The sequence below is a fragment of the Pleuronectes platessa genome, chromosome 23 (assembly GCF_947347685.1).
Source record: "Pleuronectes platessa chromosome 23, fPlePla1.1, whole genome shotgun sequence".
Classification (NCBI taxonomy): Eukaryota; Metazoa; Chordata; class Actinopteri; order Pleuronectiformes; family Pleuronectidae; genus Pleuronectes; species Pleuronectes platessa.
The window spans coordinates 6,573,930-6,600,426 of NC_070648.1; the positions used below are offsets into that span (position 1 = coordinate 6,573,930).

The window sequence follows — 26,497 nt, forward strand, 5'->3', positions numbered from 1 at the left end:
TATAAGAGTGGCCACTCTAACAGCCTACAACCCTCACAATAGACACTCATTACAGCTTCACTGGGTCCAGCTCGGAGTACAAACCGTTTACTAATTATTCTCAGCAGCACCAGTGGGCAAGGATAACAGAACAAGTGATGAAATGACCAGAATGAGTTATGAGCAAACAATCACACGCAGTTACAAGAGAACAGTGACAGAGACAAGGCCATTTTCGACGGATCAACAGAAGATGCATTCATCTGAGAACCTTCTGGCTGGTACAAGGATGTGTTGTCAACAATAAGCTTCTGCAGCGTTGGTTAACTTTGAAAATCCAAAAAGAGAAATATAACCAGTTCAGAAAACGTATTCTGTTTGCAGAGGGAGAATGAAGCTATTCCACTGAAATACCGCACCAACATTGTCTTGGATTCTTGGAGCACATTTCCTCAATAACCACATGACATTGTCAACCATGTAATAATTTCCTATTCAAGACTATTAACTGTTTTTTCTTTTAAAGGTTAAAATGAGTGTTTACTTGTCTGAAGAGCCGTCACCGCCCAGACTCTTCTGCATTTCCCTTTGTTGTCACCAATTAATTAGGCGGAGAACATTACCGAGCAGTTAACAGAACCTCAGCCTTGGCCTTTATAGCAGCAGTTTTTTTTTACTATTCCTCAGAGTGTACTTTTACACTTACAAAGGAGTTGTAATTGGCCATTACGCAGGCACACTGCATATTGCACATTAATTCAACTGTACATAGACCGACACAATGAAATGCCACGGCAAAAATCCAAAACAGCCATTAGCATGCTAACAGAGACGTTAGTGCTTATTTTCGTATGCTTGATGCAATGTTGGTGCTAATTTGTTCTGGCACTAGCATGAAATTCCACTTTACAGTATAACTTTATTCCTGGGGAATAGAGGCGTCTTATTAAAATCTAATTCTGTGCCGTTTCCTCCAAAGAACTGGCATTTAATGAAACGGGGATGCAGGGTCTCTAATGAGCATCAGGCTGCAAGAAGTTTCACAAGGTTTTTATGGGACAAACATATTCAGTGGTTTTTCAAAGCTGCCACATCCGCAACATCTTCTCTTTTCCTTTTTTCAAACAGTGACAACGTTTTTTTTTTTTTTTTTTAACATTGCACCAGTGTGAATGATGTATTTGATCTGTCCAAAATATCTATCATGTTAATTGAATGGCATCTTTCAAATACATTTCAAACCACTTCCATATATATATCACATACTTACATTCCATTTACTTTAGGTAGAGAAACTGGGTATTACACAACAGAAAAGTGTAATATTACAATACTTGTGATAATATATGCTGAAGTAGTGCATTTGATCTTATGTAATTATATAATATTATGTGATCTTCAAAAGCAAATTGGTTAGAAAGGCTTCACTAGAGATACGGCCTCTAAATTAAAACCTAAAAGATAAAAGTGAGTTATTTTTGCTGCAGTGACCACTGCAACTATAATATTAAGTTTGATTTCCAATTAAGACAAACTTCATGAACAAGGTTAGAAAACAACCTCGAAGGAGAAGAAGCGTATTGCGCACACGAGTGAAGGATGAAGTGTTCACACAAAAGCATGAAAAGATGCTGAATACAAGCTGCCCACTCTTCGGTCAGATGGAGATCACATCTGACTGTGTAGTGCTGACAACATTCAAACTGGGAGGTAAGAATGCGCTTGTATGGGAGAAGTGTGCAAACACAAAGGATAAAAGAAGAGTCATCTTTCATTTCAGTCTCAAAAGCTTAAAGGAAAGGACGAGTCAGTCACGACATGCCAATGACCTCAAACACACTTCAGGCTTATTATATATGTAACAACAGAAATCTTCATACGCTACAAGAAATGCTTGCTCCCCTGATGCCTTTTGTTCCTGTGGGTATTTCAAGGACTACAGAGCAAAATGAAATAAACAGATAATCTACAAGCCCTGAGTTCCAAAATGCTGCATGTGAAAGAAGAGGTCATCTCCCCAATTTCAATCGGAAACACCAATATCAAATGGCCCCAACAAGAAGAATCAGAGTAACATCACTCGCAACTCGGGAAGGTTTTGCCAAACACTGTGGCAGGAAAAACACAATTTCAATACAGCTCGTTCAGAAAACATGGCCTTCAGTCATTTGTGAAGCATCATTCTGTGGTTTGGCGATGACGTACTATTTCAGTTTTGCCCCAGGCCTTGACCAACAGGCCTACAGCAACAGTGTGCCACATATATTGCTCCAGGAGAAGAATAATCTTTTTTGCCTTTAACTGATTAATTGAAACATTTCCCAGTGAAGCAGAGTCATCTCTTTTTTCATTCTAGGTTAAAAAAAAAAATTTGCACAGAAGCAACACGGCAAACGACTCAACTGCTGCCGAACTGACTCACACAGAGTGTCTGTTTAACTTTGATATAAAAGTCCTCAACCGAGAGACCACTTATGCTTTAAACTCACACGTTAATGCAGTAAAGCCAGGAAGGCAGAGGGAGTGCTGGATCAAAAGCTGTTTCCTATTAGCATTTGACTTTTTTTTTTTTTTGCAGCCTTGAAAACCTGCAACCATTCTGAATGTGCGAGGTGTAGTCCTGATTTTCAAAGCTCTGTCAATGTAGCACACTTTTCTACAACGTGGTCCTTTTTTGAAAAATCTTTTATAACTAGCACCTCTAGTTACAGCTGTGGAAGCTACTCAGCCCCATGTTGCCATGTTTAAATCAGTAGGAGCATGGGAGACAATGATGCACTGGACCAAGCATAGTTATACAGCTTTACATATAGGTCCTCCCCCAACAGGAGCGGCTATTCATATATTTCTGCCGGGCGACTCTGCCCCACTCAGAAAACAACATCGGTTTCCATTTGGGATGAGCTGCTCTGGACTCTCCTGTCCATTAGGAAATCAGGGTGGGGAGAGCACTCTTTAAATGGAATGAGAGGAGCTGATTTGATTGGCTGCGATGGATGCCAGCCCCTGTCAGAGATGTCGATAATGTATTCCTAATCAAACCTACTCTCAAACTAAGGCCTGGGTGTCCACTGTGCCACAGGTGCCTGTTCCTGGATGAAGTCGTACCCTTTGCATGTTGCAGAGCTGACTGTAATCTAACTTGTGGAAATGTGAGTTATTGGATCTTTGCAACCTTCCACATTTCTACCACAGGAAACTCTGGGATTTTAAATGCAGAAGCAAATTTAAATAAACATTTCATAATAACACTTAATGTGTGCTTGGAAAAATATATATGTGTATGTCTTTATCCGTTAAGACCACCCTTCATACAAGCACTTATTGTTTCCTGCCATTTTGTGTGTTCTGCAGCTCCAATGCACCAGGATACTGGCATAGATACTGTTTTTTAAGGGGAACAAATAATGATTTAAAACAAACAGCTTCCACCCATCACTTCATGTCCTGTGATACTGTGTTGTATACCGGTGATTTCAGAAATAAGAATAAACTACCAAGGTCTATTTCCTGGCTTCCACTTTAATTTTTGACACACGAGAACTGTGCGAGTGCTTTGCTTTAAAAATGAGTTTGCTGCGGCACTTACCGGAACTGTTGCCCGTAACGGGGATCGACTCGTTCTTATCCATTCGTCCAGGGGAGCGTAAACTGAGGGTCATACTGGAGGAGTTGAGGTCAGGCTGATCTCCACACAGCAGCATATTGACACTGCCAATCAAGTTTTCTTGGAAATTCAATGAACCGGCCGCCTGAAAGACCATGGAGTTCTGCAACCTCGCCATCTGGACACAACACAGGCCCAGAGTCAGGAATTTAGATTTATAAAGTAAGCATTCAACAAAAAAAGCCATTTATTTATAGAATATGGATTTCTGGCGGATGCCGTTTCACTAACCTCCTCAATCACGGGTAAAGCATTTCGAGTGGTTCTCCCCACCAGTGTCACGGTATCTGCCGGATTCAGGCTGAGAGATTGAGGCACCTGAAGAACAGGATGAGCAGTATTTAAAAGTTGTAAAAAGCTTTAAACTGTGCCTTCATATTCTTTGTATCTGTGTATCGTACCAGCCTCCTTGGTATTGCTTAATATTTCAAAAAGGTAATTGACACGTCCTTTCAACCAGTGTCTGCACCAGAGCTTGAGCTGTGTTAGTATCAGGCGCATTGTCTTTCAGTATATTATATTGCACAGCTTTGAACTGTGAGCAAGTGGGCGGATCAGAGGGCTGGGAGCAGTGTGAAGAGTGGTTTGGTGACACTGCATTATTATTTGAAAAATAAAACTTGTTTTGAAAAATAGAATCCCATTCAAGCCAAGTGTGGAGTGGCCCTGTGACTGATGGAGTCTAAAGCACGGTCATTTAGGGCCACTCATGCTCAGGGCAGACGTGGAGAGAGAGAGAGAGAGAGAGCGAGAGAGAGCGAGAGAGAGAGAGAGAGAGAGAGAGAGAGAGAGAGAGAGAGAGAGAGAGAGAGAGAGAGAGAGAGAGAGAGAGAGAGAGAGGTATCGCACTCGGACCACTCTGAGAAAAATCACCAGTGAGATCTATGGTGGGAGAGATTCCAGCAAAAATCATAAAAAATCTTTTCCTGCTGCACTTTGTTATTGATGTCACCAGTGGTTGAATTTTTTACTTTTGCATTACCAAATAAGCTGATAAAAAGCACATTATAAGCAATTATATTATCATACAAAGATAACCTAAAGTTATTTTAGATTTGTCGACCAGAATTAATCGGGCAGTGATTCCCATTCATTATCTAAACTGTGGTGACCTGACATATTCCATTTTGTCCTGACACACAACGGCCCAAAAAATTGTCCACTTCTCATACATAGGAAATCTCTAACTTGGTGTTTTACTCTGTTGACACGTTGTATATTTGTTGTCATCCGTAACGTTTTTACCGTCCACACAGACAGTGAGTATCAGCTGTTGTAGTGCATGTACCTACAAGTGGCATGCAATGCACTTCCATCGCTAACACAAAATTGACTTAGTATGTCATCTGTCCTGTCCCACCCCTTTCATGGAAATGGTTTGGCTCACTAGTTTTGCCTTTTGTTTACCAGTGTTACCATGTGATTCGTGGTCTGAAAGGATTTTCAGGAAACCTTAAAAAACAGGAACCAATGTCTAAATCATCCTCTGCCACTCACAACTTCACTGATAAACCCTGACTTCCTCCCTGGTCCCTTTTCTGTATGTTGCTGTTGTTATCGCAATCATTCAGCAATGTCTAGCTTTAAGTGTGAAGGCTTGTTGTTTTTTTTCCTCTCCATCCATTTGCTTGAGGCGCTGGAGAGCTTTTTTACCATATCTTGTCTGGGGCTTTCTCTCTTCTTCTCTGCGTCTGAATACGCCTGTGGGTTTAAATTGTTCAGATGCTCCCTCCTACGAACCTTCTGCCTTATCACTTATTTATTGGATTTGCTGTCCCATATATTTTTCTCTAAGATAAACTCAAAGAAAAGTGCACGCTTTCATAACCCCAAAGAGAACTGAGAGTTTAAAGAAATTCCGAAAGAGAAAGAGAAAGTGAAAAAAGATGTGCGCCTGACAGTTTGGAAAGCTTAGATCCTGTGGGACACACAATAACTTCTCCCTTTAAATTAGAGGAGTGAATTACATCAAGATAATTGTGCAGGAATGAAACTTTATACATTCTGACATCTTGGTGGTAGATTTGTCCTTAAAAGTGATTGCGTGTATCTAGATTACTCTTTAAATAGATTCTTCTTCATCTCTCCAAGTCACAGAACCAGACAAGCATGGCGTTTAACTTTTAAATTGGTTACTCAATTGGCTGGCAGAGAAAATCATCGTCTTTGCTTTGAATTAACTGAGTTAGAACAGACCGTTTGTCTTTATAAAATACATAAAGATGGGTGTGTTTCAAGCTAAAAGCCTGTCATTTATTGAGAATCCATGTTGAAAACGATTGTTATCTTATCTTTATTTATTTCTCAATTTGGGGTAATAGCTAAATATCATAACCTTCACACAGAAAACCCCAAAAAGAGGGAGTAAACAGGAAATGTTGGCAGTGTAACAAAGCTCACCTCTGACAGCAGTTTCCTCACATCCAGGTTTTGCCGGAACACTTGCTGGGTGTTAATCAGCTGCTGTCGAGTGAGGGAGCAGCTGACATTTTGAAAAGCCTCCTTCTCAGCGGGGCTGCTGAATCGGAGGTACTCATCCAGACCTGTCCCGTCGCACAGGAGCGTCCTCAGGTCGCCCGGTCGTTCCTGAAAGAGAAACAATCTGTTTTACTAGAAGTTTGCATGGGATCATATTTCATCTTTGTGTCCCTTGAGATGTTGTTGGAAAACTATTAAATCATATTTTTTCTTGAAATATGCTTCAATAAATAATGTCATCGGAACGTGGGCACAACACCACAGTGAGACAACACAACAAGAGTCAAAATATCAGATGACGGACACACACACACACACCCCCACACACACACACACACACACCCAGGACCTCCTGCCTAATACACAGTCAGGTAGCTTTTAATCAGCTCACACTATATTTCCCCATCTTTCCTAAAGTCAGTAAACATAATTTCCTTCTCGCAGAACCTCAGATATCACTTGGTAAAAACCTTGGTATCAGATATGGGGACGTTTATAGAGAAGGTACTTGAAGCTCTTATTGCTGTGGCAATTTATTTCCTTTCAGAATCACCTAATATGCAGAGCTTCAAACGTCTCAAACATTCTGTTGAGTAAACACTGCTGCTGGTTTTGATCATGACAATCAAGACAAAGAGTCCCAGAGGCAGCTCCGGTCCAGGACATTTTATTCTTTCAAGAATACTCTGAACGATTTTAGTCTCCAGAAACCTGTGATGGCATTTTAATTACTTTATTGACAGAAGGAGTTCGGAAACTCATGTTTCAAAGTGGATGGGATTCAGAGTTGTGAAATGATACTCACTGGGTTGAGGTAAATCGTGGCATTTAAGAGGCTTTCGACAACTGCTGCCGGCACCTTCAAGTTCTCTTTCAGGTGTTTGGAGAACGTCTCATCGTCTCGCAGAACCTTCTTTAGAGTCACTGATTGAGCTGCAATGTAAAGATGGAGAATCATTACTTTACTGCAAGTGACACAGAAAAGAAAAGACCTTGAAGAAGCACTACACTTGATGTTAAACAGGGTGGTTACTTACAGAGATGGGTTTATATTAAGAAAAAAAGTAAAAAACGTTTTATCCTCATAGCTTGTGCCATAAATCATCCTAACTCTGTGCTTTAGACATTTTTGCACAAATCTGGGCATGTGCATCAACATGCAAGATTTAATTTACGTGCTTTAATAGACACCTATGCAAACCATGAAGGAGTGAGTTGGGTTTGTGAGGAACAAGTCAGCAGTCTGCTTCAGACCTGCACTGAACTCTGGACATTCTCCTGACATTTTCCAGAGGAGCTGCATGTAAACAAAAGTCAAACTGTGGAAAAAGTCTGGACCTAATTTCCCTGATAGAGTTAATGTCTGAAAACAGCTGATGACTGAAAGTACAACAGGATGTATCCTGCTGTTGAAGGGACAAGATTTGTGGTTAGAGGATAATTTTCTTCTGACTGATTGAAACAAAGTGCCAGATTTTTTTAAATACAGACCAATGGTGGAAAAGAGGTTCCTTTCTGTGTCCTGTGTCCAGGTTGGTGAACAAATGTAAAATCAAGAGGCCAGAGTTCGGATTGGGTTTTGTTATTCACGCTGCTTTGAGTGGCATTACGCTCCGATGGATTTCAGCTTAACTTAATGCTTTATAAATGACAGCGGCCATTAAATTGTTCGCTGGTACAAGTACTAGTGGTGCACTTCAGCTGTACGAGTGTGTAAAGTGAGACCATTTATTGCTTTACATGAAGCAGATTGTTAGCCAGTCGTTTTCTCCCGATAAGCTGACAACAGATCGTCAGGATTTCTAAAACCATCTATCCGTTTGTTTCACCCTCATCGGTTTAGAATAACGTCTCTGTTCCAGAATGTGCTGTTGAGACGATGAAGGAGTTATTATATAATTAGACAATGCCTGTTGTTTGCAAGTGTATTACATGGAAGTCAGTTAATTCTCAGGATGAGAAAAAGGAAGTGATTTAAATCGGGTTATTCAAGAGATTTAATCAGATGAATGTTTGCTAAAAAAATGAGAAACATCATCCTGCCGAGCCGGACAGCCCCCCCCACTGTTCCATACATACACATGAACCAGTCGTGGAACCACCGTTTTCGACCTATGCGAAAAACCAGGAGAATCAAACTCTATCAAGGCTGCCAACAATATTGAAATGATCTTGATATAGTGCTGAAGTCAATTTCCAGCCTAGATGATATCCATATAAATACAAGATCTTTAGTTTCCTTCTCTGAGCGGGTCTGGAACTCGCACAGGTCTTAAATCGGTGGCTCGATGATATTGAAAAGATCTAACACTTGCTCATTATTGTCTGGGATGAAGTTTGCCATGTGGTTTACTGCTCAGACTCTACACCACACCCCCGACTCCTGCCGAGCCCCCATGATGCCCCTCATCAGTGGAGGAGCGTCGGGAGGGAGGGTCGGGGTTAGATCACAGGGAGGCAGAACATGCTCCGAGCTCTGTCTGAACACTGCTGCCTTTCTGATTGAAGTGACCACCTGAGTCTTTTAATCAATCCTCGGTAAAAACAAAAGAGGACAACACATTCACCTTTGCCATCCTGCTCTTTCGATAGTACTTCACTCCCCATTCTTGTTAATGACCTTTGGTGCTCTCGCCTCAGATAGCGAATCCCATTAATTATGACCAGGCTTAGATCTTTGATGGATTTAATCTTGTATATTACAAGCCCGCGACCCCGAAATGCAAATGCTCCCCACCCCCTGCCTTTTTGCAAATTAGGTGCCGTATGAAAATCTGAATATCATCAGGCTAAATGAGCCTAATGCAAAGCAGCAACTTATCAAGACAAACGATCTGTCAGTCTGCATGGGAAATTGCATCATAAATAATCACGCGCCATTGTTTTTGAGGGATAAAGGGGAATAACAAATCCGCCAACTTGTCATCGGCGTGAAGGGGAGACTTTCCTTGACAGAGTAGTGATCAACAAAGACATAACGGAATAAGCCTGAGCGTTTACTCCAAAATGACTTTGTAACAATTGCTAAGAAGATATTTAACTTTCATATATAGAAAAGCACGATCTACACTTTGACCTAGCTGCTCTCCTTCAGTTTATGTGAGTTTGTTTTACCTCTTTCTTTTATACTAAAGTTAGCAGGTATTTTAAATGCAGGCAAACCCACTTAAAAGAGTTTGCCTTTCTGTATTGTTTTTTCCCTCCCGGTGGACAGAATATAAGAGGTGCTCTCTCACCTTGCAGTTTAGCCAAATCAGCCTGTTCACTCACGTTAAAATCATGTGTCTACTGCAGAGTCATTTGAATAGGGAGTGAATGCCGATTGAATCCGTTTCCGTTGCAGACTAAAGCCAGGTGTTTGTGGGTGTTGGCAGGTTATTGGACCAGTGGAACAGGAGCTTCAGTGACCTTAAAACAAGCTCCTCTCATCAATTTTTACGTTTAGAGTCTCTTACCATTCCCAGGGTTCGACTGTGACAGGACTGAGGACCACTGGTCGATGTCGTCCGCCAGCAACTGTGCCTTCCTGAGAATAGATCCGTTCTCCACCAGGCTCTGCAGCTCTATCAACACACCAGCAATACTGGAAGACAAAAATAATAAAAGAAAAGATAATCTGTTAATGTTGTGTGTTTGATGTTATGTGAAAACCACACAAATAGATTGTATTCATCCTAAAGGCAGAGAAGGGAACATCGCAGCACATACATGGAGTTGTTGAAGTTGTTGACTTGGCCTGGTGCCTCCCCAGGCGTCGGGTAGTTCAAACAGGGATTGTTGATGTTGCAGATCATACCTTGAAGCCACGGCAGCACGCCGGCCGACGGCATGGCTTTATTTGGATAGTGACCTAAAGGAATAGAGGAATATTTATCCATCCACCCTCCTACCAGGCAAACTCAATGTTGTCTTTGGAAATGGATGCAGTGAACTCAATTATTGTTACATCTTCATGTCCTTAGAAGTTAAAACCTTGTTCAAATGACTTGTGAAAAATAACTATAGTAATCAACTAAATTAAATCTGTGCTTCTACTTACATTGGCTTTTGTAAATTGGCTTATTGGTGGTCCGCACCCACACCAGTATGAAGAAGAGGAACAGAGGCCATATGAGCTCAACGACCAGTCGCACCTGCACAGATGAGAGTCGAGCGGTTTTCATAATTTGGTTGTGAAATACATGTTCGTGGCCCATTATGGTTCACATATTTGCATTGCTTGAAAATTTGTTTGTAAAAGACATAAAGAAGAGGTGGAGAGAAACAGAGATAGAGAGGGCATTCATCAAGTCCAGCTTTGCATATTCTCTAACCACGGGGTTAAGTTAATAGAAATGTTGTCAGCGGGAGTAACATCCATCGGGGGGGGGGGGGGGGTAATGGTTTCCAGAGAGATATTACAGAGCTGCAGCTCATCCTTCCTTGACTCTTCACCCCACGCCGTCCACCATCTAGGCTTTCATGCATCCCTTGGTGCGCCGTCGCCAAACACGCCCTCCCCCCCCCAGCCCTGCACCCCCCCACTGAGCCCTCTCCGCATACCTCGGTTGACCTCTCCGCATGCTCACCCCTCTCAACATCTCTGGTGGAGTGACCTGCTAAAAGGAATCAGCTGGAAACCCCCAGTCAGGCGATCTCCTGCTCCCTTAACGTGTTCAGACACTGCATCCGGTGACGCACCTTAGCCCGACGAGTAAGAAGAAGACCTGCACACGGTTTGTTGTCCTAATAATTAAACCGGAGGGCAGGCAGAGGTGAGAGTCAAATCTGTGATATATGGTGGTAGTTATGCCACAGCACTATGGAAAAAACCACACAATATAAATGAAGGTTCCTGCTGTAAAGTAGGTAGTTATTTTGCCGGGTACATAGTCACATTGTAAATTGTGTTGTTAAATTTAGTGAATGAACCACAGAGGTTGAAACCGCAGGAAAAATGCATAGAGTATATTTCAAAGCAGTCCGGGTTGAATCTCAAATTCAGTCCCTTAATTCCAATCCCGTCCGTGTGTGTCACAGGGGATGAAGTTCTGCTCAGAGGGGGAATTATCATAATGTATTCCAGAGAAAAGGCATGGTGGGGGAACACAGAGATCGAGGGGACTTTCTCAATGTCGGGCTCCCCGGGTATTTGAGACACCAGCGTCTCTGTGAATAGATAATCTCCTCCTCTGAAATTATGTGAAATACCGGACCATAAAAATCAGTTTCATGCCCGTTATAAAATCTTAAAATGCTTGGTGAGGCATTCATATAATTGGTCATTAACCTCCACGAGCCCTCCAGAAGCACCATTGTCCTCGCTAACTCCACTGGTTTTTGTCTAATAACAATGGGTCATGTTGACGTTGGCCAAATATCCAACTGTCCTCTCACTCATACTGGGGGGGAAAGTGGGAGAATATTTCTTCCTGACGAGTGCGCCGTTGTCTTCTTTCTGCTGGTGGATAAAATTAACAAGAGGAACAATTCCCACATATAAAGTTGCAAAAAAACTGAAAATGACTTTGCCTCGACTTGTTCCGAGAAAGTGTGTACTTTGATGAAAGCTGATTCTTTCTGTGAAGTCGTCTTTTGTTCTACTCTGGCAACAGGCACGCCGCTGTGCTTGAACCCCGAACAAAACAAGTGGGTGGATGTGACTCCCGTCGTCACACTGCAAGGGTGGAAATCAAAGAACACAATAAGGCTCTTTGTATCAGTTACATCTGCCTGCGACAAAAAAAAAAAATAACTCAGGAGGCCAACCAGCTACCTTGACAACTTCTTCTGACCCTTGAAATGCAGTTGTGACACATGGGGTGATTGTAATCTTCATGCAGCCAATGACCTCTCGGAAAGGGTGGGTGACGTCAGAGGCAATGATACCCACCATACATCACTGGCTGATAACGTGTAGATGAGTTTGTTTGACGAGGATGAGGAAGTTATAACTGGGGTAAAGGCAAGTAGCCCAGTAGAGGGACTCGGACTGAAGCCTCAGCAGCAGAGTCAAAACTGTTTGAGGACAGGCCCACTCAAAGGAGAAGGAAAGAAGTCTGAGATTTAGAGGATAAGTCAGAATATTCCAAGATTCAAGTCTTTAAGGCTATCTGTCATTTCAGAAGGGGCGATTTCAGAAGATCAGCCTATCGTCTGCACTAAGATGTGGAACTTGGAGCATGTTGAGAAGTTATAGTATGTTATAGAATTCACAAAAACGAAATGGGTACTCTTTAAGCCCATTTATCATACGCAGCAGGTCTTTGAAGATATTGTGCAATAAAAGAATTGCAAAGAAAACACCACACAGACTACTGGGGAATTGGGTCTAATTGTTGATTAACTCTGAGTGCTATTCAAAAGGAGTTTCTTAATTTCTCAAGTGTCAGAATGGTAATCAGGACATTCGATCCTGCATGAGTGTTTCTCTTGTGTGTGTTGTTTTGGTGAGAGATTCTGGGGCTTGCATGGAACATCTAGTACCAGTTAACCTTTAAAACCTTCATAACCAATTTAAAATGTTAAATTAATTTCTAACTCAATTGGTAACTACTTGTATACTGCTATGACATGACATCTCCGGACGGCCTCGCTGAACACAGGCTGTGACACGTTGTGAGAGGAGCTGGAAAAGTAGTTGCCCTTCAAACAAAGCACTTAACATTCGTCACTCCCCATCCCCTTCCATTAGGCCACAGACTGCCTTTGTTAGACCTAAAATACAGCCCATGTGACATAACTTGCAGGGGAGATGCTTCTCCAAAAATTGAAGGTGACACTTAGAATTGGTCGGCATTAAGGTAAGATTGTTCTTGTTCTCTAGTGGGAGCGTTAGAGGCGGCTCACCTCTATAGGAGACAATTTTGGTGGTAAATCCCTCCTATTACCTTTTCTCCCTTGAATAACTGAGATGTCCTTGATAAGACAACCCAGGGACCACGTCCCCGTTTTACCTCCATTGCTGACCAATTTGAGTAGATATATGTTGATTTGAAAAAGGGGGGGGGGGGGGGGGGGGGGGGGGGGGGGGGTAGGTGAACACAAGTGTACCTTTTGTCTCTTCCGCAGAGTGAAGTTCTTCCACAGGAGCAGAGTGAACTGCGTCAGGAGACCCATTATGGCTTATCCTGGCGATGGCTTGCCAAAGTGTCGCTATGGCAACTGGCCCACTTAATAAACCCTGGAGGGAATGAAAAGGTAGAGTTTGGTTTTAATACAGAGGAGCAATGCATCTTGGGGGAGGTCCACTAATCATTTACTTCCCCGGGCCTTTCGGGGCGCAGCACCTGTTCTAAGAATTATTAACACCCACACTCAGGACAGGGGCTGTGGCTCAGCGCGTGGAGGTTGCACAGTATGTACAGTCAGAGGATCATTATTTCAGACCAGGTGGTTTGTTATTTAATGTACCCACTGTAAAACTATTAGGGTCAAAAACAAAGTCTCCTTCCTCGGCCTCTTTAAAGGGGATGAGGTGATTTTAAACTCTGTCTAATTAAGCACCACAGTGCAACAAAATGCCAATTAACACCATCTTCAAATTTAAATGAAGAAACTATACATGGGGAAAACACTTTCACTTTTCATGTCGACGCAAGTTTCCTGTTAAACATTAACTGGAGGTTTTATTAGCCACTGAGCACTGATTACACACATAGTAAACAAACAGACCCACTCTATCAGCCGCATTTAAGACTCCGCAACTACACTTGATTGATTAGCCTGGCCCTGAGATCCCATTCATCATCACCACACACATGTTAGGTGGTGTTCAAATCTAATTATACACAGGAGTTCAACCAGTTTACAGTGCTGAAAGTGCCACTTTAAATGAACTGTGGCAAAACTCATACATTCATATACAACAAATGTTATGCAATACAGTGACGATAACAATTTGACATGCATAAAGACCAAAGACAAAAGGACACACACACACACACAAAATGTACAACTTATACAATAAACATTATTCTATCAAAGTAATTACTGGATTCTGGGTATAGAAAGGAGATAATTTAAATGTTCAAATGGACGTCAAGAATATAGTTATAGGTTTTTATGTTTCAATGGCCGAGGTGTGTTTGCTCTCTATCTGCTGCAGAGCTCTTCCACCGCTGCTCTACGGAGACTATGTGCACTACATAGAGGGAGGTGGGGGGTGGGGTTGTTTTGTTTTTTTAACCCAAGGGTAGTCCTGACAAATGTGGCACCTTTTAACGCTCCATTTCCTCTCTCTGCACAGGTTCCATCTCCCCTCGGTGTGTTTTACATTATTTACTGTGACTTCATGGATGTTTTATTTATCGTCTTGGGAGGAAGTGGAGGCTCCCGCTCACTTTGAAAATGGCCTATAAGCTCTCTAATGAGGGGGAAGACAAGCGCTCGAGGCCATCCTGTAATCTAGTAGAGTAAATTGATGAAGTGTTAACAGCGTAAGCAGAGACTTTGTTGACTAATATTATGTTTCATTGGCAATGCCAATTTGTAACGTTGCAGTGGACAGCTGCACTGAATCTATGATGCAATGCAGCTCGTCTTTATATATTTGCTGCTGTTGTCGGGCGATCACAGACGCCATGTTTCCCCAGAAATCGCTGGTCTCTATGTCGAGTACTATACTTTATTTGCTCTGCCTCCAGTACATTACTCGTTTGTACAAATCTTTGAGAACATTTTCCGTAGTGGAACAGAGCGAGACTAAAACGCACCACGTGTTTGCATTGAAACCTGACTCACGCATGAACACTCGACTCCATCGAATCCTTGTATAATTGAGTATATGCTGCTTTCCCTCGCACTTGCTTTCAAGCCCCGTCTTTTGAAACATGTAATGCGCGAGGAGGACAGCTCGGCAACACCTCCGGTCGAGAGTCACGTCAAGCGTGAAGGGTAAACAACATCTCTAACAATATACTAAACCCGTACGTCAGAACCGAGTTGTGTTCACCTCCAAGAAAAGAGATGTTGACGGTGTGGGTAGGATGAGTGCTGTGGGAAAGCGAGGCTCAAGGACCCATTTTCAATTCCACGTCTATAGAACAGATAAAAAAGTAACCAAGAGAGGGTATGATCATGATTTGCATTGCGGCTGCAGTGATACACAAAGAACACAGTTCTCCGGAGAAGCGGAAAAAAAACACACATTGTGAAGAGTGGCTCCCGGATCATCATCTTAATCTACGACGAGGGCTATCGGCAGACCAAAAACTAAAATATGTTCTTTCTGGCCACTTTTCTGGATTTGTTTTTCCAGCAGGCTGTCACCATCAGACAGCGTCATCAGCTCTTCATGGTATCATTAGTTCCAAAGAAAGGGAGCAAGAGTGATAAGAAAGGCGAGGAGGGGGAGATCCAAAAAAAGGGAGAGGGAACCATTGAGAGGATATAAGTGCTGATGCATGCCTGGCGTTCGGGGGACTCGGGAGAGCAAAGTGCATTATTTTAGCCCCGAGGATGAAACAAAGAGCAAAACAGATATTTGTCGTACAGCATGAGTGCAGAGGACGGCGGAGAATAGCTGCAACATCAGTTACAAGGGGCCGGCTGTATCCCACTGAAGGGTATAATGGTCCCTGTGCTCACACATTCAATGTATTCTCTGACAATTCCTAACTACGTCTATCATGATCTTCCCTGGAGGTTCACTGCAGCAGGGATATATATATATTGTACTCTATGGCTTAAAGAGATATGTAGGATATCTCTTCTGATTGCGGGTAATTCACTTTCCTTATGGGATGATATTCATGTTTCTGCTATTCTTCAAATAGTTGTTTTTTTGTGTGGTGTTTTGTCACCACCGTGATTCGTACCCGTGGTTTAATTGCAGTGTAATTTGAGCACCAGCGTGACCCCCCCGATCGTGCTGTTGCCGTTCATTCAACAACAAACGTTTAGTGAACAATGAATTAAACTGATGATCTGAAAATGGAAGTATTAAAAGAATAAAGGAATCTGAAATTATAACCTGTAACATTATACAAAAGGGAGCCGATGTCTGTAGTTGGGGGTAGAATTTGAAAATCATTATTGACACATGTTGAAAGAAACTGAAGGGAAATGTTCACAGATGGAACATTTATTGAAAAACTAGTCTTTTGCTGTTGGATCACATTTAATATTAAAATAGAAGGAGGCAGATAAGTGAAATTATAGAAACTAAAACAACAATGGGGCGACTCTGGGTAGAGCGGGGCGTCCACTAACCAGACGGTTGGTGGTTTGATCCCTGTCTCCCACTTTCTGCATGTCACAGTGCCCTTGGTCGAGGCACTGAACCGGAAAAAGCCTCAAACAACTGTGCAGGCAGTGTATGAGTGATGTGTGATGGAGAAGGTGCAGCACGTAGATGCACTGTATGAATGTGTGTGTGTGTGTGTGTGTGTGTGTGTGTGTGTGAATGTGTGAATGTGTGAATGTGTGAAAGGGGGTAAAGTACTTTTTCATCAGGACTAGAAAAGTGCTATATAAATACAGAGCATTTACAAACAGTGAACTGCTATTTGGTTTGGCGTTCTTCATCATTCTGACAAAGATGAGATGAAGAAGGAAATACATAAAATAGAAAACAATCATGTAAAGAGAATATATATATAAATATACAGTGTAACAGAAAGTTTAACAGTATCAAATGGTTTCACAGCACAGCAGCAATTAAGACTATACTCCACTGCAAACCTGCGCCTTTTGAATAACTCAGCCCGACAGACTACAAAGCCTCTCAGTGCTTTGAAAAGTTTAGAGCTGTACCTGCACGCTCCTTCACAGAGGACTGCGAGATCAATTCACCGAGGTTACAATGGTTCTGACGCTGACCCAGTTTCATGGCGAATGAAGGCAGAGAGTCCGGGGAAACTTTTCTAAACGCTCCCGGAAAATCTGTCCTCTGTCCGTTCATGTGATGAGTGTGTTGATGTTTGTGTGTTTGGCATCATGGAAACATCACACGGTGCCATTATGTTTCCATCAGGTATTTCAACAATGCTCTCTTTATCTATTGATTTAGGGATATTGTATTTAGCATCAGCCTTGATATTTGGTATTAAATTCATTTAATAGAAATGCTTTATCATCCAGATGAAAGGATGATGACAGAGGATCAAATAATTATACAAATATTAATAAGACTAAGTCTAATTCAAGCACAGCAAAAATATATGCTACGATGATTAAGTTTTATTTTCTTTATATCTTAATTCAAGTTCTACATATTTGGTTGTATTTGTGGTCTCTCATTTATAATTAATTATATTAGTTTAAACAAATCAAGCCTTATTGCATTCATTTTATCATAAAAATGTTCTGACCTTTAAGGAATTATAGCCATGATCAGAATAATAGTATCAACCAATAGATTACCGTTCTTTTAAATAAATACTGACCAGCCGAAGTTAGCGATATGGCCATTTACATCAACAAAGCAAAAATTCAGACAGATGTGAGGTCAGAAATAAGTTTAATTTCTTTGCTAGAAAAGTGCAGAGTCCTATAGTTTATCATTTAATGACCATATTACTTACCGGGCTGGGTAATTATGCCATACTCAAGGACAATGTTGCCACATCGTTGTGTTATCAAACTTCAGATGTGTTACGTCTGCCTGACAATAACTAAATTGCTCAATGTGGGTAATTTGGACACACCTGGAAGCAGGAGTTTGTCTTTTAAGTTTGCTGCTTTTCCACGAATGTGTTTGATTACTTGCTTTTCAAGGATGTTTTAAACAGAGCATTTAAAAGGGGGTTGGAACATCTGGTTTTTTAATTCAGACCCTAGAGCTTCCCTTTCACAGCCTTTTCAAAAAAGTTATTTGTGTCCTTGTGTTGGAGTGAAAGACCTGTGAACGTGTGTACCTACTAAATTCAAGGAGTACAATCTTCATAATAAGGTAACTAATATCTTGAATTTGCTTTTAACTTACTTTTTAATAAATATGAGTGTGTATTCCCGTAACCCTCCACTAAACACTCCCTTTCATCACTTCTAAATGCAGTCACTGAAATAAAGTAAGTCAATACAGGTAATTAGTTGAAGATAAGTAATATTTCTAAGCTCTGGTAATTGCATTTCCTTGGACAACCTGTCAATCACCTCCAACAGCCAATTAGCCATTCATTAGAAACAAATGAAAGTGATCACCAAAAAAAAAAAAGGCCGGGATAAGTGACAGCGCTTAATGAGTGATTAGCACACGTCATTCAGGAGGAACTTATTATGCACATACAGTACAAGGTGCACTGTCTCTTTACGAGCGGTGGAGGCCATCTGTGTAAATCATTAGCATACAGAGCGGGTGGGCAAAAGGTCATCGTCTCCTCTCCTACTATGACTCAGCAGAAAGACGTCAGAAAATTAGTAAGTTGAAAATCCCTGACATTTGGCTGATGACTATAACCGAACACAAAGGTATCCTCTGAAAATTTCCTTTCCTGCCCCCCCCCCCCCCCCCCCCCCCCCTTTCCCCCCCTACACTTTAAAAGCAACCGGCCTGAAGACCAGTTTATTAAACGCTTTTCAAATCCGATAAGCAGTTCTCAGGGCACTCCATTTGATCTTCTCCAGACAAGACGAGTGGAGGGAAACAGAGACAAGTGTACTGCTGCCCAGGCCCGGGCCCGGATCTAGCCTCGGGAGTGTGTGTGCAAGCTACAACAACAACAACATCAGCAGAAGAAGAAAGACAGCACCACGGGGAGACTTGGCTACAAAACATGTGTCCTGTTAGAGGAAGCAAACAGTCAAAAGCAACCTACCTGCGAGCTGTTTGCCTCTCGCCCATCAGCGCGTCTCAGAGCCCGAAGATGGATAGGACCGTTTTGAGCTGCTGGGCCTTATGACTCCTGCACTTTTACCATGTCCCTCTCTCTCTCTCTGTCTCTCTCTCTCTCTCTCACGCTCCCTCACCTGCCTCTCACGCTCCCTTGCCTTTTACCTGGAGTTATAAAATATGCAAATGACCTCTGCCGAGCCAGAGCTGGCAACTGTAGCCACAGTGATGCTGCAGTCAAGAAGCACACAGGTGGTGTACATAACACAGCATGTCGCTGTGTGTTTACTCCGGCAGCAGAGCACGCTCCTGTCACCTGACGGGGGGGAAGAGGGTCAAACAGGAACCCTTTGCCCTACATTTAAACCGACATGTTTAATTCATTCATTGTCTATGTGGGTTTCTGTCGCCGGGTGTCTTCGCTGTACCTTTGAAATGTAGTCACCTGTTGACTTAGCGCAAATTATTCATGAGCCTATTAGTCTTAAAATTAATCTTTGTTCTTTTTTTAATAACTGAAACATCAATTAGAAGAGGTTAGGGACCAGATGGGATCGAGGGAGCTGCGTTTATTTACTGTGAGACGGAGCCGGGCAGAAAATGTTGATGATGCTGTTGATGATTCAACTGAATGCGTCACATGGGGACAGGGGGCTAAGTGCATTGACTGTAGGGTTTTATAGCAACTATATAATTTGGTAACAAGGGGGCTAAGGGTTCATTATGCAAGGTGATAAAGAATAATAGCAGGTGCACTGGGAGGATATAAGTATGCAGATGAGTTGGGTGTTTACTGAGGATGTAGACAGCAAATAAACAGGGAAGCATCACACCGGATAATATTTATGCACCATGATAAGTATGTCAACACAACGTGTTTTTCTTCCAGAAATACACAGAACTCTACAAGATCATTGTTTACATCCTCATTGGATGAGGGGTGAAAGATCCAGCTGCCTATGTACACCTGTGTAATAACAATTCCAATACCAAGACTTGAGTACAGATCCAACGCCAGTGAGAAAAATATATATATTTTAACATATTATTGTGATTTTCGTTGTATGTCCTGGCCAAGATCAAAACACAAAAATGATAAAAAATACCTACAGATAATGTATGCCACGTATGCCTCTTTTATTATCTTTCGATAGTCATATCTAAAAGAAGAACACAAATATATTTAAATAGCTGTTAAAGTATTCAGGAAAAGTATTAAACAGTACAGTTACAGTATTTAACAGTAAAACAGCAACTCCAAAATAAATCTAGGAATAAATCCTGATTAATGCGAAAAAATGCTCACAAGCAGCCACAGTTTGGGAGAATAAAACACTTTTGTGTATATTTTACCGTCGCATAGAGTGGTTCTAAATGTTCTATTAACCTGTGACAGGGTCGGTCGTCCAGTACAATGAACTTGACCAGATTATTGGTTCTCTATCCTGCTTTGGGGATGACTTCATCGAAATAATCACAATAATTAATTTTGTTTCGGCAGTTTCCTGCTGCACTCTAGAAATAGTACTTGCCAGAGGCAGTTCAGTGCATCTGCTAGTTTTGGGCAAAGAGAAGAGGTTCGATTCAGGGTTAAAAACAATTGCAGTTTTATCAGGGGGAAACTAATATATTTAAAATATATGGTATTGGCTCAGGAGAGTTTTGCATACTCCCTCATGCCCTATCTGCTATTTTCCACAGTATCAGAGGTATTTTTTAAAGCTGGCACCAGAATCTGAACATCATTTAACATTTTGAACTTGTGAAATACCAGCCTGATCTTTTTGACTTACTTTATAGTGATAGCGATCAAACTCTCTTGCCCTCCGTACTTTTTAAACTACAAGAGAAAAGTGGTCCGTCCCTCATAATCACTCAAAGGTCACTGTGACTTGTTCAAAGGGTGCAGGTCCATACTCTGAGTTTCTCACACTCATGGAAACCAGGTGAAACCCCAACTGCCCAGAAGTAATTGCTCTGACTAATGAAGTGCTGCTGCTTGAAGGTGCCAACGTGGTGGACTACACCTGCTGTTCCCGGGTCAGTAAACGCTGTATTAGTCTCGCCACACTAATGAAAAACAGGGTGCACATTCGCAACAGCACTACCTGGTAATTTGCTTCTTGCATACCTTAAGGACAAAAAAAAAAAAAAGATAATGGAAACAGAACCTGAACCGGAAAAGAAGCAATGTGCCAAGGGCCACGAGCTGAGGAGCCAGATGAGCATACGGTGAGTTAAGCAAAAGTCCTAAAAAAAGTTAGACTGAAAGCAGAAAATAGTTTATTTACCTGGTTTAGTCTCCGAGGGGCTCAGCATTTGTACATTATTTACCGTCCTTGGGATGTCTGCGTGGAATGATGTGCAGGTGATCTCCAATTCTAAAGAGGGAAGACAGAAAAGTGACATAATTCTCAAGCTGCAAAGATAAACAAAATGTTGATGTTATTAGTGAGTTGACCTGCAGATAAGATCCACATCCGTTTGAATGGTTGTTTAACATTTAGAATTTATTCCACATTGTAGTATCCTTACTTTAACAGCTAGAGTACACCCACTGGTCCTCCAACTTTAACTCTATCATCCCTGTCTCACCATTCCCATCATTATAGGGCACAAATATTCTTTGCAAAACAAGCTACTGGAAAAGGTAACAAGCTCCTTTTGCAACCCCTCGCTGCTTTCATTGGCTGCTCAGGGGATCTCAAGTACAGGGAAGTTCACTGACTGACCTATTCATGTGCATCGAAGTACTCTTATGTGTTTGAATCTCAATCAATTGCACACATAGACACAAAAAAAACTAAATAAGAGAAATGATCACGGATGAAATGCCTAACAAGGCTGCTTAGAGCAGGGAGACCTGCTAGCTGGGTTCCTTCTGCCCTTACTTTCTCCAATTCCTGTCTCCCTGTTGATGAGATGAGGGGTAAACACATTTGTGCTTGTTAAGCATGTTGATCCGGACGGACCCGACAGCTGATGGACACCGGGCAGGGATAAACATCCTGCAGCCCTATACGGTCACAGTCGGCATTTTGGCTTTTTTTTCCCAATTCAGGGCTATGACTTTCTTTAAGCAGGTGGAGACATGTCCTGGTGAAAAGAGAACTGGAAAAAACAAATAACAGCCTTCCTCGACAGATGCTGCTACTTTTCACTGACTGCCGGCAACGGGTACAATTGGATCTGTTTTGACTTCAGCCGGCAGAGCCCACACAGACTGTGCAGAGGCAGAGGAACACTTTTCTTTTGTGCTCTTTAAGCTTGACATCAGCACAATGTGGACTGCAGCGAGAACATGGTGTGTGAAAAAAACAACACCTTGAAATCTGGACTCCTGAGCCATTAGATTCAAAGAGCTGTGCTATTACTTCTGGAGCCAAGTTTAGAAGCATCCAAAGCTGTTGGAGCCGTTTCATTTTGCTGTGAGATGAAAACCTAATATTGAAATGCACATCACATCTTTTCCACAGGAAGCAGCTGTGAATAAAAAAGTAATCAGGTGAATTCTGGCAATAAACAGACCTTTTAGATGTGCAAGACAAAGGGAGGGTTAATTAGAGGAGTCACCTTTTTCCAACACCAAGAAACAACATTCAAATCACGGCCCACGTTGAAGAATTATTGTTATTCTGCTAATTGGAGGCTAATTAGCTGCCTCATCTTGGCAACAAGCTAACGGGCCACTTCACTTATTTATTAGCTTGAGTAAAATTAAATCCATCAATCAGGCTCCTTTATTCGACATTTTCTAATCATGATGATTTTCTCATTGCAGGGAACAGGTTTATATTACATCGATGCTTCAGATTCAGAATTCAAGGAACCTTTGTGCTTCCAAATTAACCATCCCTGGTTTCAATAAGTTTTATGAAGAATCAAGGATAAGTCATTAATGGAGAGTGTTTATCCTGTTATTTTTTTCCCCCACAAGCCCCCTGCTGTCATGCCTTTATCATTAAATGACATCTTTCATGTTTTCTCATCAACACATGTACAGTAAGAATGTTTGTGTGCTCCTCTGTCTGTTTTTCTGTATGCTCCCATCAGTGTTGGGCCCCACTCAATAACTAGTTTCCATTTATTGGCCGGGTATGATGGTACATTTTGATAATCAAGTGGGAGTGATGGACGTAACATTTACACACAATCATAACGTTCCCAACACCCTCTATTGGAAATACTGGGGAGTGATCACAGCCTTGTCAGTGCACTCGGGGCTCCTGCCAGTCCGTGTGGACAAAGCATCTCCTGGGCTACTGTTTACATCAGGGCACATCACACAGTCAGGATAAAAACAAATTAGTTTGTGGGTCTGTTTGTCAAGGATGAAAGTGGTTCTCCTTCTCCCTGCATGTGAACAGAAGGTGATCAGTGGACTCATTCTCCACCAGGAAGCACAGACAGGTGTGACACCTGCTTCTCCCCCCCCACACACACGCACACACCACCACGAGAACAGCAACACCATCTCTGCCATTTGCCAGCACATCAAATGAGCCAGAGTCAACACCGGTGTCATCTGCAATAGTTGGTGCGGCTCCATCAGCTTGGCTTGGTGGAGCATGGTGAAGATTTGATCAGACTGAAAGGGTGTTAACAAGTCTTTAGGGATCCTTAGTGCGATACTTACAGAATCTGAGAGCTGGAGGATTTTTGACATTTGCTGTGCAGATGTCCCTGAAACCTGCATTCACTCACTCAAGTGTCTCTTTAGGTTATAATTTACCCTGATACAAAAACAAAACATGCCAGGAAACAATGTGTTGTAACCCTATAATTTAACCTCATTTAAGAGATGTGTTTACCTTTTCTCAGAAACAACTTATTCACACATCATTTGGGGATGGACATCTAAACCATGAGATAAAACCTATGCTTTCAAAACAAATTTCTGGGCCATCATCTGAGATATTGTTCCAAAAGTTTAACTCTCATACACATTTCCCTAAATTAAAAAACACTGTGACACATTCCTGTGTTATCTTAAATGCAGACATTCAGAAACGATGATGTTGACCTAACCTTCACCGATTGGTCGAGCTCCTATCACATGACCCCCATCTGGAAGTAAACAACCTGCTAGAGTAGAGCACAGGCGTTTTCAGGCATGTTAGCATGGACGTAAATCTAAATTGATACTTAGCCAAAACACTTGTACGAACAATTTGTTGAATTTCGCCTTTATCCTAACCTTACTGTCCAAAGAGTGACTCACTTAGCTCTGATTGATATTTGTATGCGTGTGTGTGCTCCCTCTGTTCCGACGTCTGTTTTTCAGTTTCACTTAATAAGCCCTGTGCGCTCCCAGCAGGTGAGATCTCCGAGGCCGTCCCCCGCTCAAGAATTATTTCCCCATTTATAGGCCCGGCTTGACCGTTCCACGAGTCATTATCCGGGCAGAGTCACAAGAGTCAGAGATTTTGGCATCATCCAGACTGATGGATGGGCCCTTAAGTCTTTTACTGCAAATGTTTTTAAGGCCCAATCTGTTGGAGAGTAGCTGCAGAGTACTCCGGGTGACCTTTTTTCGAAACACTTAGAGCACACGGCAAATAATAAGTGAATAAATGGAGGGAGGGGGGGGGGGGGGGGGGGGGTGGGTGCCAACAGTGTGAAATCAAGTGACCTGAGGCTGAAATTTTGCGCCATCATGATTGAGCTCAATGAATGAGCTTGTGGGTTGTAAGCAGGTTTCTTTTCCATCAATCCAGCTCAAATCGTTAGGTGGTAAAGGAACAGTGTCAGTGATACTCGACCCTCTATTGACTGCACTTTAAAGCAGGCAGCAGGGGTTTATCTACAATCGGAGGTCATATGAATACGTGGTTAAAACCCGAGATAGGAACCAGGTTCGATGTTCGCTTTAAAAGTGACGAAAAATAGTTTGCAATCAATATCGAGACAAAATGGAACCCGATGCAGTGCTGTGAAAAGGCAAGAAATGTGGCCTCTGCCTTTTTTAATTCTTGACAAAAGTCTGGCTGCTGCGTTGAGAGCTAGCTGCAGGGGATAAACAGATCAGAATCTGGAGATGTACGACAATCCAGGATTAAAAGTGAGAGAAAGAATCCTCTCGTCTGTCAGAAAGACCTCATTTGTAGATGCCTCCAACACTGAACAACCTTTTGGTGTTTCCGCATTAAAACTTGAGTAAAAGACGACAGCCAAGTTCCTGGCAGCGTTTTTGACATTTCTCAGAGAGTGTTAGGAATCTGATGGATAACAGAGAATGCAATTAGACGGTGAAAAAAAAATAAAAAAGGCTGTCGGGTGGTGAAGTTTCATAACTTTGGACTTTTACTTTAAGTCTACTTACAACTAAAGTCTCCTGAAAGTCAACAGCAAGATAATGACTGGACTTTGCAGATTCACGAGTAATTAAAATGAAATATTAATATAGTTTTACTTTAATTTGGTAAATATGTGAAGACCTCGCTAAAGTCAAAACCAAAGACGAATATATAGACCACGGTAATCTTTAATATTACCCATTATATGTGAATTGTGTCAAATATTTTTCCACTATCCCATTTGAAACAAGTGGATTTTTACTGTTAAATCTATCACTCATGTTCTAGTTTTATAAGCAATATATTGTCAAGAATAAAAGAGCAGCAGCAGGATATACTCGTATGTTATGGACTACACATCGATGCATGTTGAATGTAGAGTATCTCCTTGTTGTGCTCTGAATGTGCGACAGTGTAAGAGGTGTACATTGAAATCAATGCCAGGCTGTAGTTCAAGGTTTTAGCTTTATGCTCTCCAGTGGACACTTGACCTGCTGAGGTTGAAGAGGTCTTCAGTCGTCAATCCAGTATACGAGACATAAGGACTAAAAAAGACCAGAGAGGAAAACCTGAGAAATATCTGACAGTGTTGGAGACGATAGCTTCACAAGGAGAGCATTCATTGCATTATTTTATCTTGAAGGTTCCAGTTCTACCTTCAGCGCCAAATGTCAACAATATGAAAATGAACAAAAATAAGATAGAATGTGATTATGTATTGCATCCTGTCCCAGATCCCTCTGCCTGGAAGCTATTGTGACCTGTGGAGACAACAAAACTCTTTTTGAGAGCTCACTCAGGAGGTCACTAGATGTTTGGCCTTGTTCAAAGTATGCATGGTGTTGAGGCCTTGACAAATATCCAAACAGAGGAAACTGTCAAAGATTTTGTACCACGTCTGTAACCTCAGTGTGGAGACATTTCACATCGACCTGGATGATAATGAAAAGCAGTATGACATGTTGTGATCCGTCAATAAGAAAGGACACAAGAGACATAAGGACATGAGGGACATAAGTGTGGTCGGACAGTGAATATTAAGGTTGCAAACTGAGGAATAGAAGCAGTTAACATCATTTCTGTCTTCACTGATCAGGACCACATCACAAATTTACACTGTTTTTCAGTTTATTTTCATCTATTGTGACAGAGCCTTGGTTCAATATCTCATTATGTGACCAAAACTGGTAAAAGTAGAAGCACTGAACTTAGAGGACGCAGTGTTTAAAGGGAAAAGCAGATTGAAAGAATATATCAACGTTTTCCTATTATGTGGCAAAATCAAATCAAAAATACTCATGAATGGACAATTCATAAGACATTATT

The 26,497-nt window shown here is 41.7% G+C and overlaps 1 protein-coding gene across 1 annotated transcript in view; it reads right to left on the minus strand.

The window, feature by feature from the left end:
* The window catches only part of LOC128430356 (phospholipid-transporting ATPase ABCA1), a 134,780-nt gene extending 115,621 nt beyond the window's left edge, over positions 1–19,159 (minus strand). The window contains exons 1-9 of the mRNA XM_053416399.1: positions 18,862–19,159; positions 13,157–13,286; positions 10,164–10,257; positions 9,833–9,974; positions 9,580–9,707; positions 6,930–7,057; positions 6,047–6,232; positions 3,878–3,964; positions 3,569–3,764 (exon numbers count right to left, since the gene is read on the minus strand). Coding sequence (XP_053272374.1) covers positions 3,569–3,764; positions 3,878–3,964; positions 6,047–6,232; positions 6,930–7,057; positions 9,580–9,707; positions 9,833–9,974; positions 10,164–10,257; positions 13,157–13,222 — 1,027 coding nt within the window. The 5' untranslated portion in view covers positions 13,223–13,286; positions 18,862–19,159. The remainder of the gene's footprint in view (positions 1–3,568; positions 3,765–3,877; positions 3,965–6,046; positions 6,233–6,929; positions 7,058–9,579; positions 9,708–9,832; positions 9,975–10,163; positions 10,258–13,156; positions 13,287–18,861) is intronic.
* Positions 19,160–26,497: the final 7,338 nt, after the last annotated feature.